This window comes from Toxorhynchites rutilus, chromosome 3 (genome assembly GCF_029784135.1).
Source record: "Toxorhynchites rutilus septentrionalis strain SRP chromosome 3, ASM2978413v1, whole genome shotgun sequence".
Classification (NCBI taxonomy): Eukaryota; Metazoa; Arthropoda; class Insecta; order Diptera; family Culicidae; genus Toxorhynchites; species Toxorhynchites rutilus.
The window spans coordinates 161,675,641-161,695,789 of record NC_073746.1 but is presented as its reverse complement, the minus strand read 5'-3'; the positions used below and the strand labels follow the sequence as shown (position 1 = coordinate 161,695,789).

The 20,149-nt window shown below is 36.6% G+C and overlaps 1 protein-coding gene across 6 annotated transcripts in view; it reads left to right on the top strand.

Annotated features, from left to right (window-relative positions):
* The first annotated feature begins 4,419 nt into the window (after positions 1–4,419).
* Positions 4,420–20,149, top strand: part of LOC129778308 (serine/threonine-protein kinase dyf-5) — a 47,369-nt gene continuing 31,639 nt past the window's right edge. Inside the window, exons 1-2 of one of the 6 annotated variants that reach the window (XM_055785132.1) lie at positions 4,420–4,600; positions 13,633–14,193. In XM_055785132.1, the coding sequence (XP_055641107.1) occupies positions 14,038–14,193 (156 nt within the window). In that variant the 5' untranslated portion in view covers positions 4,420–4,600; positions 13,633–14,037. The other 5 variants (XM_055785128.1, XM_055785127.1, XM_055785129.1 and 2 more) reach the window with 5 other exon arrangements.

Here is a 20,149-nt window from a genome sequence, read left to right as displayed (position 1 = left end):
GGCACAGCGCTCCTTGTTGGCACAATAATCCGAAGTGTGACCAACTGCATTTGTTGCAAGTCATGGGCTTTGGCACGAAGAGTCGCACAGGTAGTCTCAATTTGTCCACCATAACGTAGTCAGGGAGGGCGGCACCAGCAAAGGTGACTCGAAACGAGTCGGACGGCGTAAATTTAGTTTGGTCCCCATCATGGGAAAGTTTCCCGAGTTGGCGACAGTCCAAGATTTTCACTTCCATTGAGGGGAGCTTCTTGAACTTGCCTTTTCCTTCTGCTTTTATTTGTTCGCTCGTCAGACCCGTTTCAGTTATCACCCCCTCAATTTCTACGTTATGGGAGGGTATAAATGTTCGATATTCGAGAGTGAAATGTTGATCAGCAACAATCTCGTTTGCGTGTTTCCGTTCATTCACGACAACTCGCAATTTGTTCGGTCTAACCCTGCGAATTTCAGATACAGAAGTGTATCTGGCCAGATCTTTCATGATCTGAATCACGTTAAGGTTTTTTCCTTTCGGTTTTGGCCGGAGGAAAACAACCCAAGGGCCAGTTCCAGGTGCATCTTCTGGATAAACTCTGACACGTGGAGCGGAGACAACAGAGGGGGAAGACGAGGACGAGGACGAGGACGAGGACGAGGACGAGGACGAGGACGAGGATGAGGATGAGGACGAGGACGAGGATTGGGTTGGATCGGAAGCATCAGAAGGGGGAAGCGAAATCGATGATGGGAGAGGGGGAGTGGAAGTAAAAGTGGGTTGAGAAGGGAGGCTTGCAATTTTCTTAGAGGGGGGCTTGGTAGGATGAGCGGATTCGTCCCCAGAAGAATTATCTTCCTTATGAGGGACTCGTTTATGTTTTTTCCCAGATCTTGTATGAGATTCATTATCGGAGATCTCCATCTCTGGAAATCCTCCACTATTCTCCATTTTACAAAAATTTCTGTCTTATTTCTAAATTATTTTTGATTTTAACAATAATCTTAAAAAAAATAGCAAAAAAAAAAATTATGATAATAATATCAAACCCAAGGGATTTACATGGACGATCTCAAGGTCTACGCTGATTCACGTCAGCGTCTAGGTGTAGCTATCCGGGTTGTCGAAGACATAAGCAGGGACATCTGTATGGAGTTCGGCCTCGACAAGTGTCGCTGTGTCCACCTGCTGAAAGGACAACTTACCGAATCCGGAGGCTACGAGGTCTATGACGGCGAGTTTATAAGAGACATGGTTCGTGGCGAATCCTATAAATATCTTGGATTCCGACAGCTCACCGGGATTCGCCACTCCGACATCAAGACGGAGCTGCGAGACAAGTTCTTGAGTCGAGTGAACTGTGTCCTGAGGACTTTCCTCAACGCGGGGAACAAGGTACGCGCGATCAACACATTCGCGGTTCCCCTGCTGACCTTCAGTTTTGGTGTAGTCAAATGGAGCAAAACTAACCTAGAGGACCTTGAGAGGAGGATGAGGAAAGCATTCAAAGAGGCCGGAATGCACCATCCTCAATCGGCACTGGAGAGAGTTTCACTACCACGCAAAGAAGGGGGACTTGGAATCGTCGACATTTCTGCACTGTGTGTTGCCCAGGTACGACAACTGCGCGAGTACTTCGCAGAACGCGCCAACCAAAACGCGCTATACCGGGCTGTCTGCGCCGCCGACAGAGGATACAGCGCTCTGCACTTGGCGCAAGCGGAGTACCAACTCAACTGCAATCTGCAGACAGTGGAGGAGAAGATTGCAGCTTGGAAGCAGAAGGCAGTGCATGGTGCCCACCCCCATCAACTGGACCGGCCACACGTCGACAAGGCCGCATCTAATCTGTGGCTAACGCGTGGTGAACTCTCTTCAGTAGTAGAAGCCGACATGATAGCCATCCAGGACAGGATAATGCCGACGAGAAACTGCAGGCGGTACGTCTGGCATCAAGACGTTGATGACATTTGCCGGATGTGCCATCAACCAGGTGAAAACATAGAGCACATTATGGGAGGCTGTCCCGTTTTGGCCAACGCAGCCTACACCGAGCGCCACAACAACGTGGCCCGTATTGTTCATCGACAACTGGCGCTCCAATGTGCTCTACTGGAAGACAACGTACCAAACTACCGGTACCTGCCTGCACCTGTCCTGGAAAATGACCGTTTCAAGCTGTACTGGGATCGCACTGTTCTGACCGACCTCTCGATCCACCACAACCGCCCAGATATAATGGTTTACGACAAGAGCGACCGCAAAGTCACCATCATCGATGTCGCTATTCCACTGAACCAGAATCTGGAGGAGACCCACGGTCGCAAAATCTGCAAGTACCGACCATTGGCCGTGGAGCTCAAGGAACTGTGGGGGCTAAGGGAGGTCCCAAGAATTGTTCCAGTCGTTCTCTCTGGAACTGGAATTATCCCGAAGACACTTCTGGAAGCGCTAAAGGTGTTGAACATCGAGAAGGAATTGGCCGGCATCCAAAAGTCGGTCATCCTTAGCACCTGCGCGATTGTCCGACAATTCCTCGGTCAGGACTAAAACAGCACGAGCATGCAGATACGTGCATTCCGCAGAGCCTAGTCCCCCTTTGGCATTCAGAAGCCCGGGGGCAGGTGAAAATTCTGGCTAGGTTCGCCTAGTTAAGAAGTGAGATAAGTCTGCCAGAAAATCAAACAATGAACAAATGAATTGAATAATAATATTAATAATAAATATGTGTACCTTAATACATAAGTTGTTCCAATAATGCGCTCTACTGCCCTAATCAGGGAGAGACAGAGGCTACGCGCTACGGAGACAACACAATAGCGCAAGAATAGCTTACGCAGCCACGTGATGATGTATCCCGTTTGCGACAGTCACGCGATGGCGATCCCGTTATGCCGAATCAGTTCAACAGCCGCAATCCGGCTCGCTGCAAGAGCGCTGCTTCCTTTGTTCCTTCGTTCCACTTCACAAAAGGTCAGGTTGAAAGCGGACAGCAATGACCTTCACTCGTACACGATTCACTCGTACCAATAGCACAATAGCAAAAGTGGCAACGCACAATACCGACACTGAACTTTACTCGTCAAGAGTTGGATAGCGAATGTCCGGTCTGACTTAACACCGGCCATTTGGAAGTACCGATAGCTTCTACTGTCAATTCAAATGTCACACACATTGAGGGTGGATTTTTTGAAACGTGTGCAAATCATTAACACGCATTATAGGGTAAATGATCTTGGTCTGTCCAGTCGAAAATATGATCATGGTTTGCCCACTTTTTTGAATGCTCTAATTCAGCGCTCCTGTGTCAAATAAGGCCTTCGAATGTTTCGAAACATATAAATGAAATTGCCTTTTACATGATTTATAGTAGTTTGATAGTATATTTTTACGAAATCACATGTTTTAAAGGATTATAAAATACACCTTCTATTTGTGTCAATGCGCCCCTCATTCGAGCTAACTTTTAATCGATCACCAGATGATTATTTGGCACGTATTCAGACCTTTTCTGGATTACAACACATATAAATATTGTAAACATCATGCTTGCTCACCATTTGTATCGGATTTACATAGCTAAACCATTAAATTAACACATTTCGATGAACTCAATTCTGATCATGAGTTGTCCAATTCAATAATGTTGTTTTGTCCACATGATTTCTATGGCAACCGCTTGGCGCGCTGCAGTTTGTTTATGTTTGTTTATGTTGTGCTTCGCGCATAGCAGAAGTATGGTTTTTCTGTGTTGATTGTGTTGAGGTGAACACTTCTAAAATGCCCAAGAAAAGTCAATATTCTGAAGAAAGCCTAAATTATGAATGAATCAATATGATGACAGTAAACTCAAGCAATGATAAATGCAACATCTAATTGTGAATTCGAATGTTTTCATTCAAAAATGGAGATTTTTAAAACCGGACAAACCATGATCATTTTTTTGGGCAAACCATGATCAGAGGTGGTCAAACCATGATCATAATTCTTCTTTAAGGAAAATCGTTAAAAAACATAAAAATTTGAATAATTTCAACACCTTATAGTAGTATTAGCAACTAGAGACTTGGGGCTTTTCAACAAACCCAAACTCGTATCGATTATGTGTGATTTTCATGAAGAAAAATCGATTTACATTTACTAGTTGCGTAAAAACACCCCAAATTGGAAAAAACCAAGATCATTTACCCTACGTGATTAAAATTATAAAATGGCAAATCGAAACCAATCAGATTTAAAGTTTGATAACTGTTACTGTGGGCTAATCGTGTTTTTTCCGTTTGTGCGAAAGCAAACGGTCGATTTGTAAATTTAATTTCAAATATATTCGATGAGCTATGATATACTGTACTAATTACACACCGAAACAAAAGCAACACAATTTCAGTGCGCATGGACAAGTGTTATAATATTTTTCCGGAGAATCATTGAAAACATATTTTCAAACAGATCAGACGTAATTTTTACCGTTGGCATTGTTGATATAAGTTATATTGGATTTTATTTTGTAATATTAGCTTATTTAAGACTACAACAGGAAGTTTGCATAGTTGCTGAGAGAGAGTGACGATGTAGAAAAGTGCAGTACCGAGCGGAAAATATGAAACTGGATATGGAAAACTTGTAGGTTTCCCAGGTAACCAGTAAACATAACACAAAGGTTAGACATCGCCAGGTGCGTTTCCGTCTGTTTCATTCCACGGTGAACTGTGTTGAGAGTTCGATGTCACAATATATCTTGCGAGTGGAACTTGGTACGATTGCTTCCTAGTTTAATTGAATGTTCAGTGCTTGTTGCAGTTTTGGCAAAAAAGTTATAGCGATGAATTTCGGGGATTGAAAGAAAAAAGCTCCCCTTGAGCAATCGATAGGATGGCCTCGTTATGATTATTCATAATTGTCTCTTGCAATTGGTACCAAAGGGTGGTGAAAGATAACTTTCAATTAAAGGAACATGAATCAACCGTATTGATTGTGAAAACATATGCAAGACGAATATTATGGACCGAATGGTGAATGCAAGTGGCTCTACCAATAAAGTTAACGTGGGCAAATAATGGCCTAGTGCAATAAAGTGTCACTTAAACCTTGTCGTTTCTGGTTTCTTCATCTAAACAGCGCAAATTATCGGTTATTAAACATAATTGGATTGATCATAGGGCTCGGCTTCGGTATAATGAGCTAGGCTCGCTTCCGATCATTTATCAGTGTCACTCGTTGAGCTCGCAGGATTATGTGCAAAGTATTTTTCAATGCAAAATAGCATCCAACTGACACGTTTACCTTCGCACGTCGAGCGATGCTAAAAATATCAAACCGTAAGGAGAAACGCAGTGGTGAAAACATAGGCGCCTCGTTGGAATCATAAACTGTGTAGAATAAGGCAATGAAAAGGAACAGGCTGAACAGTATATTAGTTTAATAAAACAACGAGGTCATGAAAATACTCCGCCTATATCGGGTAAGACTCGAACGGCTCTGAAGAATGCCGCGTTTCCGTAGTTTTTCGGTTGACCTCACGCAAACAAAAAGTGGTTAGTCACGAGGGGAAAGGAATACATGTGCCACACGAGGGATGTTTACAGCCGAAGGGTGCCGCGTAGTTATTGAGCGGCGGTTGAGTGATGTTCGTCAAAATTATTGCAGCATACAGTGAAAGTTGAGGGTGGAAAGGTACTCATGTAAGTTCTATCGGGGCACAATATAGTTGAATCCTCTCGCAATGACTTGGCAATTTGCAGCGATGAACAAATTTAACGCTGCTAGATTTTATGTATCGGAAAATTGATTTTGCGTTCGGTTTGTGTTGTTGATATCGAGTATAAGTAATTGAGTAACATTGTAATTTGCATTATTATGGAATATGATAAGCTCAAGGTTTCTCCTTATTTGTTAATGTTTATGTTCACTGGAAATGGTTCAGGAGAATTTCGGAAATTAAATGAGGGGCTCAAAAAGAAAGGGATATTAGTGACATGTTTGATTTTCTCTTCATCGGTTCTCTCTTTTGGTCATAACATAGTTGCAAACAAATTTTCAACTGTATTAGATAATTTGGACGATAGGTCGGTTTCTATAGAGCAATTCCACGCCAACTCGACCAGAAAACAGCAACATTTGACCCGGCCCTCCCCAATTTTTTTGAAACTTGGTACTAACTAAAATCACAATTTTGTCAATGTTGTCATGCGACCAATTTTGATTACGGCTTATTTTTGAAAAGGGCGTATTCAAAATTTTTGACCTTTCTTTAAAAAAATAATAACTCAAAATCTAAATGTCTGATATGACTATGATGTTCGACAAAGTTGTTGGAAAATCGAAGAACTGTTTAGAAACATAACATTTTAAATACACTGTTAAAAATCTTAATGTCAATCAAAACTTTTATATATCAATAAAATGTATAATTTTATATATCAATGAGACATCTGAATTTTATTTTAAAAGCGATTTTTTTTTTTAAAGAAAGATCAATGATTTTGGATACGCCTTTTCAAAAATCAGCCGTAATTAAAGTTGGTCATATGATAACGAAAATTGTGAATGTAGGTAGTTTCCGCCATAAGTACCAAGATTTAAAAACAAAACGGAGAGGTTAGGGTTAGCGGTCGGCCGATTTGGCATGGAATTGATCTATAGTAAACTCAAATTGTAATGTTTTAGCAGCAAAGTTAATATAAAAAGAAAAAAGACGGGTGGGTAATGTCGGGGACATAACCGGAGAGACATAGGACTACACCAAGAGGTGTCCATTATTCGAATATCATGGGGCACAGATCCCAGAATGACCAACTTTTCATGTACAAAATTACAGAAAAAAAAAATCAAAGGATAAAATAAAACCTTAGCACTCAGCAAACACTCAAATGTTTAGATTCAAATACGAAAAAATCAAAATTTGTCGTGCAAACGTTGTAGGGGTTATTGTTCAGCCGGCAACGAACACATACTTGATGGCAAGCATATCGTAATAGGAATTTACCGTCTGGTATCGTGATATAATTGGACTTTGCACTCCTCATGAATAACTGTGTTCAAGTCCTTCATTTGATACCCATATTAATGGGGTTTAGAGAAAATATGTAATCCGCCATTTTGTGGTGGTGGCCATTTTGGATTTGCATTTTTCATAAATAACTATGTTCTACTAGTCAATCCCTTTCATTTGATACCCATATGGAAGGGGCTTTGAGAAAATAACCGGTAACCGCCATTTTGTAGCGGTCGCCATCTTGGATTTTCAAGATAATGAAATACGCAGTTTTATAATAACTGCAGAGATAAAGGTGTGTTCCAAATTTCAGATCAAACGCTCAACAGGAAAGGGGTCAAATTAATGTGGTACAGCGCCATAGACAAACATGTTACATACAAAAATACAAATGTGTCACAGCTAAATGAAACCGTTTCAAAACCCCAGCATTATATCAAATCGAGCGCGATTAGCCATCATTCACCCGGCGCGACGCTTTTAACACACTTCTATAGGCTCTCCTGCTCCACATCCCATTGAAATCCTGTCTCTCACTCTTGCGGTATCGCACCGCATACATCCCCGGCAAATGCAGCGATATCTCTTATGCTGAACATCAATTTCAAGATAGCGTCTTTCCTGCTTGGCGTCCGATGATAGAATGTGACCAAGCCCACCATCGCTCACTTTATATAGCCATATAGTTAACGTTGTAGCGTTATTCCGTCTGAAAATCTTTTTCCACTTTCGAACAAAAATCAATTTCGTTTGCGCCAACATCAAACGGACTAATTTTCGAATTTTCCTATTTTTCTCTCCGCTTTATTGATCCACGGGAAGAGACGAATACAACGAAATATAGATGACTCAAATTGAACCATTCCTTCATCGGGTTTTGCGCTTACCAGCACATTTGACCTTACATTTTTATTTATAGATATAAGATATAGAAATGCGTTATTTCGCCTGAAAATCCATTTCCACTTACGAACAAAATCTATTTCGATAGCGCAAACATCGTATGAACTAACAACGCTTATTATGAAGTAATTTTCATACATGTGGGAATTCAATTTTCCGAATTTTCCGACCTTCCTTCAGAGTTTTCCGAAAATTTTCCGGTTTTGCTCTCCACTATATTGATTTACGGGAAGAGACGAATACAACAAAATAAAGAAGGGTAAAATCGAACCATCCCTTCTTCGGGTTTTCCGTTTACCAACAGATTTTGCCTTACATTTTTATTTATATAGATTTCTTTTTTGTCTCCCTTCTTCACCTTGTCCATACGTTTCGCCCGTACCCGTGGTTGCTTGTAATGAATATCTGTTTGCTGCGGGAGCGCAGACAAAATGAATGGGAAAGTAGGGAATTCTTTCTTCCAATTTTTCATCAATTTGAACTTTATATGAGCTGAAAAACCATAATGGGTAGCATATAAAGAATTGCTGAGGATATTTCCTATCAATGTGTGTATTTGGAACCAAAATCCATTCATTAATTGAGGAGGTATTAGTGTTCAAAAACTGAACACTTTTTCACACCGACATATTGAAATGGGCCCTTTTATTGAAAGGATAGATGTAGTCCTACGTCAAAAGTTGATGAAGAGAAAATTGATCAAGTCATTTACACTCCTTTCCTTTTACCCGCTCAAATGTCAATTGTACATCAAAATATTAGCCTTGCTTTGAACCTATTTATTCCGAAATTCACATCTTAATTCTAAACTAAACTTCTAAACTTTCATTTGATACCCATATTGATGGGGTATTGAAAAAAAGGCGGGTGGGCAATGCGGGGACATGACCGAAGTAGGACTCCTTTTGGTCGGAACCAATTGAAGGGCACAAATTGTACCAATCAAAATGAGGCGCACTATGTGCCTTTTTTTGGACAATGCTCGAAAATTAAATGTTGTTCATTATGATGGATGCATAGAAATATTTCCTATCAATTTGTGTAAACATCTTTGCGATCTCTTGAGAAATACTCGAGCTATATTAGTTCAAAATATTTCATTTTTTCCCACATGTTCGGTGCCTAGATTTTCATTTTACCCCCTATATCTTCCGGTTAGACGTAGTCCTACGTCAAAAAATATATGTATCACCATTTAGTGGTGGTGGCCATCTCAATTTACATTTTTCATAAATAACTGTGTTCTACTAGTCAAGACCTTTTGTTTGATACCCATATTGATGGGATTTTGAAAAAAAATTTATATGGCGCCATTTTGTGAAGGTGCATTTTTTATAAATATCTGTGTCTTACTAGTCAATCCCTTTCATTTGATATCCACATTGGTGGGGTTTTGAAAAAATATGTAATCCGCCATTTTGTAGCGACAGTTACGCATTTTTATAATGATTGCAGAGATAAAGCTGTGTTCCCAATTTCAGATCAATCGGTCAACAGGAAGGGGGTCAAATTTCTATTAATGTGAGACAGCGCTACGAACAAAAATGTTACAAACATACAAACATGCTACAAACAGGGCAAGCTAAATGAAACCGTTTAAAAAAGAAATATCAACATGAGAACTATGGGGAAAACAAATTTTTATGTGAAAACTTGAAATTATAACAGGAATTTTGGAGGAAAATTTCTGGTTGGAGAATTGTTCGAATAAATGTTGTTGGAGGTACACTTGCAGTACATTGTTCTTCTTAAATCTGATCCTTTTTCATTTTTTTCTCACAATTTCTGAACCGTTTATTCAATCGTTTTGGCTTCAGAGAGTGAAATGTGAAAAAATATCACAAATTTCAAAAAACCTTTTGCTATTGCTGGTGAATCGTGAACAATTTATGAAAATAAAATGTTAAATATCTCTATAACAGATGATTTTAGTAAATTTATCACTTATGATTTGGAATGACTATTATCATATCAAATAATCGATATATAATAATCGAAAATAATTTAGACCTTCGGCTTGGGTAGACTGTACACAGTACAGTTTTGGTGGTGATGCCGATCGGCCTGTACTGGGCATATTCGGTTCGTCATGTAATGTGGACGTCCCATCGGGTGCACGAAGCACAATGCCTTCACGAACACACGAAGCATAATGCCGTCAACGCGAATTTAGTTCGTTTTGTTTTGATTCGACTTTCTTCGATCCGGACCGACTTGTTTCGGGTTGGGTTCGGTATGATTCGAGTCGGTTTTCGGCACATTGGCAAGCCCGGTCAGCACGTCCACACTTATTCGGCTTTACCGGGCGGCTAAAGTCGAACGATGCCGATAGGCGTAATGTGGACGCGTCTTAACTTTCAACAATTGATAACGACGGGACCAGACGTTCTTGTAGTCACCGGGGGTAGGAGAGTAAATGTTCAATCGGGTAAATTTTCCATTCGGGTACATGTCGCATTCGGGTATTTGTTACATTCGTGTGAATGTCTTTCGGAAAGCTGTCGTTCGGGAAAATGTATTTCGGGTAAATGTGACACAATCATAGTGTGATTCTCCTGCGTTTATCATTGAAAGAATTGCTGTTAGTGAAGAAAGGTAGGGATCAAGATTCGCTGTCGTATGAAGAAACCACATCCCATATATAGATTGTAGGGTAAGTGGGGGTAATTTTGACCTCTTAAGCAAATCGCCTAATATTTCCAAACCAATAGGGTCTAAATAGAAAAAGTCACATTTTACACTGAATTTAACACGAGTCTCGTGTCGGTCACTAGGGACCGACGTTTTCGTTAGAAAAACGTTAATCACTGAGACCGACAGTTACTAAATGAGAAAGTAAAAAGGAATATGGTTGTTTTACTATATGTGACTACTTCCTAGACGCATGTATTTTATGTACGCATGTATTATGAGTATTTTATTTTGATACAATAAATATCTTTGGGAGAGAGGACCAACACTGATATTGTGAAAATACTCTTGATGCGGACTGAATGGAAAGCGTAACATGAACAATCCGGGGCCCAACGTGTTAACCCAATGGTCGTCCCTCAAATGGATTTTTAAGCGGGCACTCGCTTATACACAGATTCTTGTGGTCTCAATAGTCTTTTTTCAAAACTTTTTTTAAGCTATTGAAACAAGTTCATCGGATCAATAAGTAGCAGGCATATTATCCTTGGACATTTTATCTTTCGAATAAAATGATTACCATACCACTTCGTTGAGCAGGAAAAGAATGATTGACGCTCGAAGTAGGAATCAATTCCTCTTCGGAAAAAACCAGGACAAATAATACCCTCGTCAATTGGAAACGACGATCGATTGTGGCATTCGTAAACACATGATATTATAACTCCTGCACATTTCGTATTCTCCGCTATCAAATTCATAGTCAATTGTACCTTTCGTATGCAATCTGTTTCGAATTATCATCGATACTTAGTTTTTCGCTAAATGCTCCGTTCAATCCAGCTGCAGAAAAGAAATGGGATTGAGAGAAGAGCATAGTGTTTGGGCTAGTGAGTGATACCATTTCCACCCATTTCGCAATGACAACTAAATAAATTTCCGAGTGAATTTTAAATTTTTAAGCCATTGAAAAAAAAATCGGGTCAATAATTAACCTATTGCGATCGGAATGGATTTCCCTTGAAAGAGATGCTCATAACTTTCCACGCTAACAATATTTTGTTTGTTCCGAATACCGTTGCCCATTATTCATAGAAACTCAATAAACATTCGTGAAAAAGTTCACTAGACATTAAATTTCGTTTAGAAAAAATGTAAACTATTACATCGTTGAATGAAGTATTTAGTATGCTTCCTTGCTGTGGTGGCTGAGAGCAGACAAAGGACCGCAAAGGGTTAACAAGCATATAACTCTTGGACATTTTATTCTTCGGCTGAAGTGATTATCATACCACTCCGTTCAGCAGGCTAAAATGTATTGTCGCTCAAAATCTTGCACTCCAAGTGTAACGCTCTCATTTTCGAAACATCGAACTTACACCCCGGCATAGAAATGGTCCTACGTCAATATACACAGTTTTTTTTAAATTTCAATAAATTTCATGAGCTTAATGCGTAAATTCGTAACAGATGGATTACTCGGAGTCCCATGCTACACTTACTAAATTATTCATGATCAATACTAGAATGTCACCTTTGCATATTGTTAGAGCCACAAGATAACATGGATCATAACCTTCATTCATACCGTGACATGTTGGGAAATAAATACCGTCGTGTAAATAAATTGTATTATGGATGAAGATCCGATGAGTAGTTGACCGATGAGCAGCTCTTATTACACAGCATGTCGTCATATATTTATTACCGTGACATTCGTGTATCGATTACCGTTTATTTAGCAGAATAACGACTCTATAGTTTCGGTTCTGAATCAGTGTTTCTATCTGCCACGAAATGACCCCTGTTTGAGGATAACAAATTACTGCACGATAAATCGATACAATGTTTGTCATTTGTTTGCCTTCTAAAACAACGGGCGCCATTCGCCATTGTGGTATCCTATCAATGTCCATTAACTATTCAGCAGGTGTGACAGACAACGGTCCCTTTTCACGGTAGAACGTCGTACCCTATCATCTTCTATGGTAAGAATTTCACGGTCAAATGGATACAATTCAAACAAAGGGATAACAAGACATCTGTGTTTGAGGTTGCTTTCAGTAAATGAATCAGCATAGGATGTTTCCGTTCATGTTGGGAGGGTTTTATTTTCATTTTGTGACCGCGATATGCAATACCAAACTTATAATTAAGTTTTTCCTTACTAAAATAGTAATTGCAGCGTTTTGAACTACTATGAATTCGCGTTGATACAGTCTATTGGAAAATGGGAGCTGTTTCAATAATTGTATAGTTGCTTGCTATTTTGTGATAATTAGTGCATTAGATGAGACGTTAAAACATTTCATTTACTGTATTACACATTCGGATTATTTTCAGATGCCATGTCGGAAATCGACACGTCTTTTGGATCCTTTTGGAGCTATTCAAGAGTCCAAACATTTCAGGGGTTCCGAGTCATTGAAGTCTTTTATACCTCTTCCAAATTCCAAATCGACTGTAATCAAATTCAAATGAAAATATCTTGAATTATGGTGGAGTTAAACGAATTTGATATAAAAAATTTAATGCATCGGATATTGAGGGTTTATAATTAGATCACAATCTGATTGGCTTCTTATCCCTGCACAGTCTGCGGTTTCATTAGCCTATTTTAGGATTGATGTTAAGGCGGAATCGAGTGCTCAATTGTGCAATGCTTCCATAGAGAGTATGATATTTTCCTGGTGGACTGTTGAAATCAGGTCTTGTAAGTATCTATGTCATTTATATCTTGAAATAAACTGACCGTTTAACGTTCGGTTGGCAGTGGTATGAAAATCTCAATGTAGGTTCTGAATACGACCTACTTTTGAAATTAGTTAAAATCAAATGAGCACTGAAGATAAAGTTGTATCATGAAAAACCAAGCGGCAACGTCAGGATATTGTTATGCGTCAGGATATTGTTATGCAATTTCTGAATGCACTATATGCTAACTAATTTCCAACCGACTGTCGGTGACATCGAACCGATCGTTTTTCTGCATCTTGACTTTTTACATTTTCCTCAGCCACAACACAACCTACAAATGAAATCGCCTGACCTCGTTTGAGGACACAAACAAACCTAGCCCCTGGAAAAGTTTTATTCAATTCTTGTTTTCTGTTCATTCTTCTTCTAGTGGTAGCAGAACGTTTTCCGAAGCTAGCGCCCCTCTCCCCAAATACGGGCAACACATGACAACAGGAGGGATGAATATTAATGCGACCCCGCGATGTTGCATATTGAACTTTTGGTTTGGCCCAAGCAAAAGGACACCATAAGGAGGTTAGCGCCAGGATGAAACGAGATGTTATTGCCAGTTGACACGAAACTGGAACTACTTTGGATGTCTCGACCGGTGGAAGTGTGTTTCGATGGGAAAACTTTTCTAAAATGAATAAAAACTTTTGAGTGAGTGACGTGAAAGACAAGAAAGTATGCGTTCAGTGTGGTCGAAAATGTAGAACTCGCTGGCGGTGCAGATATAGTATACGCGAGTGTAAATAGGGAGCGCTTTGATTGCAGCGAGACGAGGCACGCAACCATGAATCGATATCTTACATTGAGTCAGCTGGGTGATGGTACCTACGGTACGGTTGTCCTTGGTCAACGCAAAGACACTGGCGAGAAGGTAGCCATCAAGCGGATGAAGCGGAAGTACTACTCCTGGGAGGAAGCAATGAATCTCCGGGAGGTGAAGGTAAGTCGTTTTTGTAGCATAAATATTTTGCAGGTTGGGATTTCCGTACACATGGGGTATTTCCTTGGCATATGCCATGCTGTTAATTTAAATATTGATCGAGTAAGTTATGCTTAAGGGGGGATTCGAGTCTAGAAATTCTAAAAAAAATATTTTTTTCCTTCACATTTCTTTTTATACATTTAACAGTATTTGCTTGGAAAGGTTTTTCGAAATTCTAATTATCTACCAAGTTATATCGATTATAGTGACGCGTTATCCAATCTATGTAGTACGTCCTTGACTCGAAACTTTCAACGCGTTTTTCTCGAAACTAGTTTTTCCAAACTGGCTTACACGATATCTCAAGTTCTACTGAATCTATTTATTTCAAATTTAGTGTGAACATTCTTTATACATATCTCTATCGCAGAATCAATAAAAAGTTCTATTCATTCATTTAACTTCACAATTTTAGAAAATTTTAGAATTTTAAATGAAAATTTTTAGAAAAAAAAAATTAAATCGTAATAAAAAACTTGCTCAACGTTGTGAAAATTTGCCGCCACTTCGGCTAAAAACTTTTTTTTTGCTTGTCCAAGGTTCATACTGTAGTGGTGTCTTTGCAGATCAAGAATCTGTTGAATTTTTGCGTTTCGGATGACCAGAAGGGCATCAAATCATTCCTCACTTCACATGCTAGTATCTTTTATAATCTTGAATATTTTTTTTTTCGTTGAATTATCTTCGTATACTAAAAAAAATAATAAACCCAAAAACTAAATAATGGATACTAAAAATATCATGTATGATTTGTGCAGAGCTAATACCTCCAATAACTATGCCACTTCACTAGAATACTCCCATGATGGCGTTTTACTACATTTCAATTCAAACGAACGTTTGTTTTTTATTCCAAAACTGAACTTTGATAATATTGTATTGAATTTGAATTAATATAAAAGAAATAATTTTGACGGTTTTATTGATACTTTTGAAGCAAAGGGGCTGGCCGGGTATGGAAATAAAAAGTTCCCGCAAGCCAAATCAGCTTCGAGATAAAAATTTGAAAAAAATACTGAGAATGCATATTATAATGGCATATCGAGAAATATTATCAAAAAAAATTTCATCAAAAATTTAGGTACTCAAAAAATTCTCGAAATATTGATTTTTTAGGGGATTTAGAGATTCATATCTACGGAATGTGCAGAATCAAATTTAAATATGAAATGTGCGATGCGATATGTGCGATTTGTGAATTTTAACAGTGTTGCGCGGTACAAAAAATATATATCTAAAATTTGTTTTTTTTTAGAATTTTAAGAGCTATTACAGGTTTAGTTTATATTTAAACAAGTATATTTATGTTTTTACTATATGTGATATTGGTGATATTTTTTCAGAACATTTCGAGAACTGCGCGGTACGAAAATATCTAATAAATTTTTAATATTTTTTTTAATTCCTTTTTTTTGTAATATTGTAACATTTTTTTAAATTTTCCTAAAATCATTCATTGTATTGTATTCGTGTATTCGTAGGGTCCCAAATCTTATCACCAGCGCTATGAAAAGTATTGTTGCAAATTATAAAATTATAAGATTATAAGAAAACTATAAGAGCTATGACTAAAAACGTAGTCTTTTTTCATGACATTCTCAATAGCTTGGAAAAGAAAAAATAGAAATAGTATCATAGTACACTCATAGTATATTACTAACATTTCGGCTGAAAAGTTCATAAGGTTGACGTCTAGATGGCGCCTCTTGCAAAAATCTACTTAGCTATCACAAAGCAACATCTTTCAATGGATACGTGTTAATATTTGATAGCAATCGGTCGATTGGCTCGTGAGTTACAGCATTGAGAGTGAAGCAGTTTTTGTTATAGTGAAAAAAATAGAAAAATCACAAATCAATGAAAACTATGGTAAAATTGCATGAATTGGGTTTCGAAATGCTTCCGCATCCACCGTATTCTCTAGATCTGGCCCCCAGCGACTATTTTCTATTCGCAGACCTGAAGAAAATGCTCGCTGGCAAGAAATTTAAGACTGAGGCCTATTTTGGAAAAACCGAAAGAGTACTTTAAAAATGGTATCGGAAATTTGCAAGATCGCTATAATCGCTGTATCGCATTTTTCAACCGAACTGTTACGATAAAATTATCATGAAAAAGTCGTTTTTTATGCATTTTAAATTTTTTTAATACGAAATTGGATAATTCTATAAATAGAATAGATGTTGTTATGTTTAGTCTTATGAATATAAATTTACGATTTTCTTAATAATCGATTTCATAAAAATAGAAAAATGTAGACGGTAAAAATTAAGACAACATTTTAAAATAATTGATTTACTGCAATCTGCTGTTATTTCTCCTCAGTCTTTTGACAAAGATGCGGAAGCTTTGTTGGGAGATGCCCAATCATTCCGGGCCTGACTTCAAGTGGATACCTCTATCTGTGTCTTTTTGGTCAGAATGTGGAAAATAATTAAGTATTATTTTTTTTTACAAATTTTGTTACATTCGTCCGCAGCAATTCCAAATGAAATCGTCCTAAAAATGCAGATTTAAAAAAATTGTGTGTGTATTCCGTTTGGGTTGGAGGAAATATGAGCAATCGGGAATTTTTTGACTCCAGCGTAACTTTTGAAAAGGGCGTATCGATTTGAGTCAGAGAAATCTTTGATAATTTATATTTAAAAAAACTATGAGTCGTACCGAAATAGTTTCTTAGAAGGAGTTATAGAATATTGATGGTTAAATATGAAAAAATGAACACTGAGAAAAAAAATTAGTACTCTTTTATTTATTTACAAAATAAAAATTCAATTTGCAATATCCAAAATACATATTTTTCAATTTTTTCATACAAAAGTCATGTAGAAAATTCAAAAAATGGGCCCAAGATGGTAAAACTATTTTTGACGAACTTTGTGGAACATCGAATTTTTAGGAATTTTCGAAACTTTGAGTTTTTGTATGTTAGCAGTCATTTTTATTCACAAATTATGAATCCTGATGTTATTTAAAACGAAAAAGGTTATTATCAATCTCCTTCTAAATACAACCATTCTCAAGATATTCAAAAAAATATTTCTAATTTATTGTTTTTTTTTTATATTAAATAATCCCTTTTAATATGTTTGTCGTGTTATACCGTCATGTTCATGAAATTTTATGAATTTGCTTATAATTTCCAACAACTTTTCCGAATACATCATTATGGTTCATTTTTCGACTCAAGTGTAACTTTTGAAAAGATAGTATCTATTTTAGTAAGAGAAATCTTTGATAATTTATATCTCAAAAAATATGAGTCGTACCGAAATAGTGTGTTAGAAAGAGTTTTGCTTTGGTGGCTTAATTTGAAAAAAATATACACTGAGAAGAAAAATTAGTACTCTTTTTTTTATTTACAAAATAAAATTTTAATTTGCGATATCAAAAAATATGTATTTTTTATATTTTTTCAGTTTTTTCATACAAAATAGAAGTCATGTAGAAAATTTAAAAAATGGGCCCAAGATAGTAAAACTATTTTTGACGAAATTTGTGGAACATTGAATTTTAAGGAATTTTCGAAACTGCGAATTTTTGTATGTTAGCAATCATTTTTAGCCACAAATTATGAATACTGATGTGATTTAAAACAAAAAAGGTTATCATCAATCTCCTTCTAAATGTGGCCATTCTCGAGATATTTAAAAAAATATTTGTAATTTATTGTCTTTTTAATAGTAAATAGGCCCTTTAAATATGTTTGTCGTGTTATACCATCATGTTCAAGAGATTTAATGTATTCGCTTATAATTTCCAACAACTTTTTATTTTGTAAACAAAAAAAAAGAGTACTAATTTTTTTTCTCAGTGTACATTTTTTTCATATTCAAGCATAAATACTCTAGAACTCCTTCTAAGACACTATTTCGGTACGACTCATAGTTTTTGAGATAAAAATTATCGAAGATTTCTTTTACTCAAATCGATACGCCCTTTTCAAAAGTTACACTTGAGTCAAAAAATTCCCAATTGCTGTGGAAAACTCATATTTCCTCTAACCCAAACGGAATACACACTTTCATTCGAATCAAAAATGCTCATATTTTGTCGTTTGTCGATTTCATTTGGAATTGCTGATTATTTACTATAAAAAAGACAATAAATTAGAAATATTTTTTTAAATATTTCGAGAATGGCTACATTTAGAAGAAGATTGATAATAACCTTTTTTCTTTTAAATCACATCATGATTCATAATTTGTGGTTAAAAATGATTGTTAACATACAAAAATTCGAAGTTTCGAAAATTCCTAAAAATTCGATGCTTCACAAAGTTTGTCAAAAATAGTTTTACCATCTTGGGCCCATTTTTTAAATTTTCTGCATGACTTCTATTTTGTATGAAAAAATTAAAAAATATGTATTTTGGATATTGCAAATTGAATTTTTATTTTGTAAACAAAAAAAAACGAGTACTGATTTTTTTTCTCAGTGTACATTTTTTTCATATTCAACCATCAATATTCTATAACTCTTTCTAAGACACTATTTCTGTACGACTCATAGTTTTTGAAATATAAATTATCAAAGATTTCTCTTGATCAAATCGATACGCCCTTTTCAAAAGTTGAGTCAAAAAAATCCCAATTGCTGTGGAAAACTCATATTTCCTCTAACCCAAACGGAACACACACTTTCATTCGAATCAAAAATACTCATGTTTTGTAATTTGTCGATTTCATTTGGAAGTGAAAAACGTTTAGGTGTTATATGACATTTGGTATTTTAAATGTTTATTGTCACATAATTTTCACCGCTCTACTATCACAATTGGAAACATTCTATGTTTCGATTTTTGATTTCACAACTATATGTTCACTAAATATGTAAAACATCCTGTCAAATTTATGCCGGAAATTTGTGTTTTTTTAGAAAAAAACACTCTATTTATCATCTAAATTTATATTAGCGCCTTCAAAACATGTTCCTTCCAAATCAGTATACTTTATTTGCCTTAAAATAGTACGTTCAATACTCGATACATAATAAAAAAATCATGAATATATAAAAAGTAGTACGAACGAAGTACTACAGTACTGTGTCTCAAAACTTAATTTAATAATTCCAAAATTTCAAATTATTAAAAAGTTGTACCGCAAAAACCTCTTAAATTGTGAAAAAAACGCATATCAAAAACAAGTATATAAAAATGAAAATTATGTTGTAATGGATCTATGAATGAAAAAATACAAGTTAGCTCAAATGAGGGGTGATTGCCACCAATAGAAGGTGGATTTTATGAACCTCCAAAACATGTGAATGCGTAAAAATATCCTACGAAACTACTGTAAAACATGAAAAAGACTGTTTTATTTATATGTCTGGAAACATTTCAATACCTGATTTGACACAGATGCGCTGAACTAGAGCATTGAAAAAAAGTGAGCAAACCATGATCATATTTCCAACTAGACAAACCAAAATCATTTACTTTGATAATATTTTGAAAAATCACTATGGTGAACGTGTCAGAAAATTTTCGACGAATTTATCCTTAAAGTAATTGTTTTTTATAATGTACGAGAAGGGCGGTAAGACGGACAGTGAGGGCAAAATGGACATGCGATTAATTTGAATAGTTACTTTTTGGATTTTATATTAATGTTAAAGAGTGCTCTTCCTACATGTAGTTTTATGATATTAGAATTACGCAAGTAGCAGTTAGTAGTTATCAGACCAATTCCTTCATTAATCTAGGGCATTGATGTGACTAAAATAAAATCATGAGGCACGTCGGATTTCCATTATCCATAGTTAGTGTTTTCATCAATTTTCTACTGTCATCTCGAATATTTTTTTTGGTCAAAAATCGACATTCTGGGACTTATTTTTTTTTCGGAATACGGTTTTGGATGCCAATACAAATAGTTATCTCGATTTTTCTTTCAGAACTCGCTGCGAAATGTTA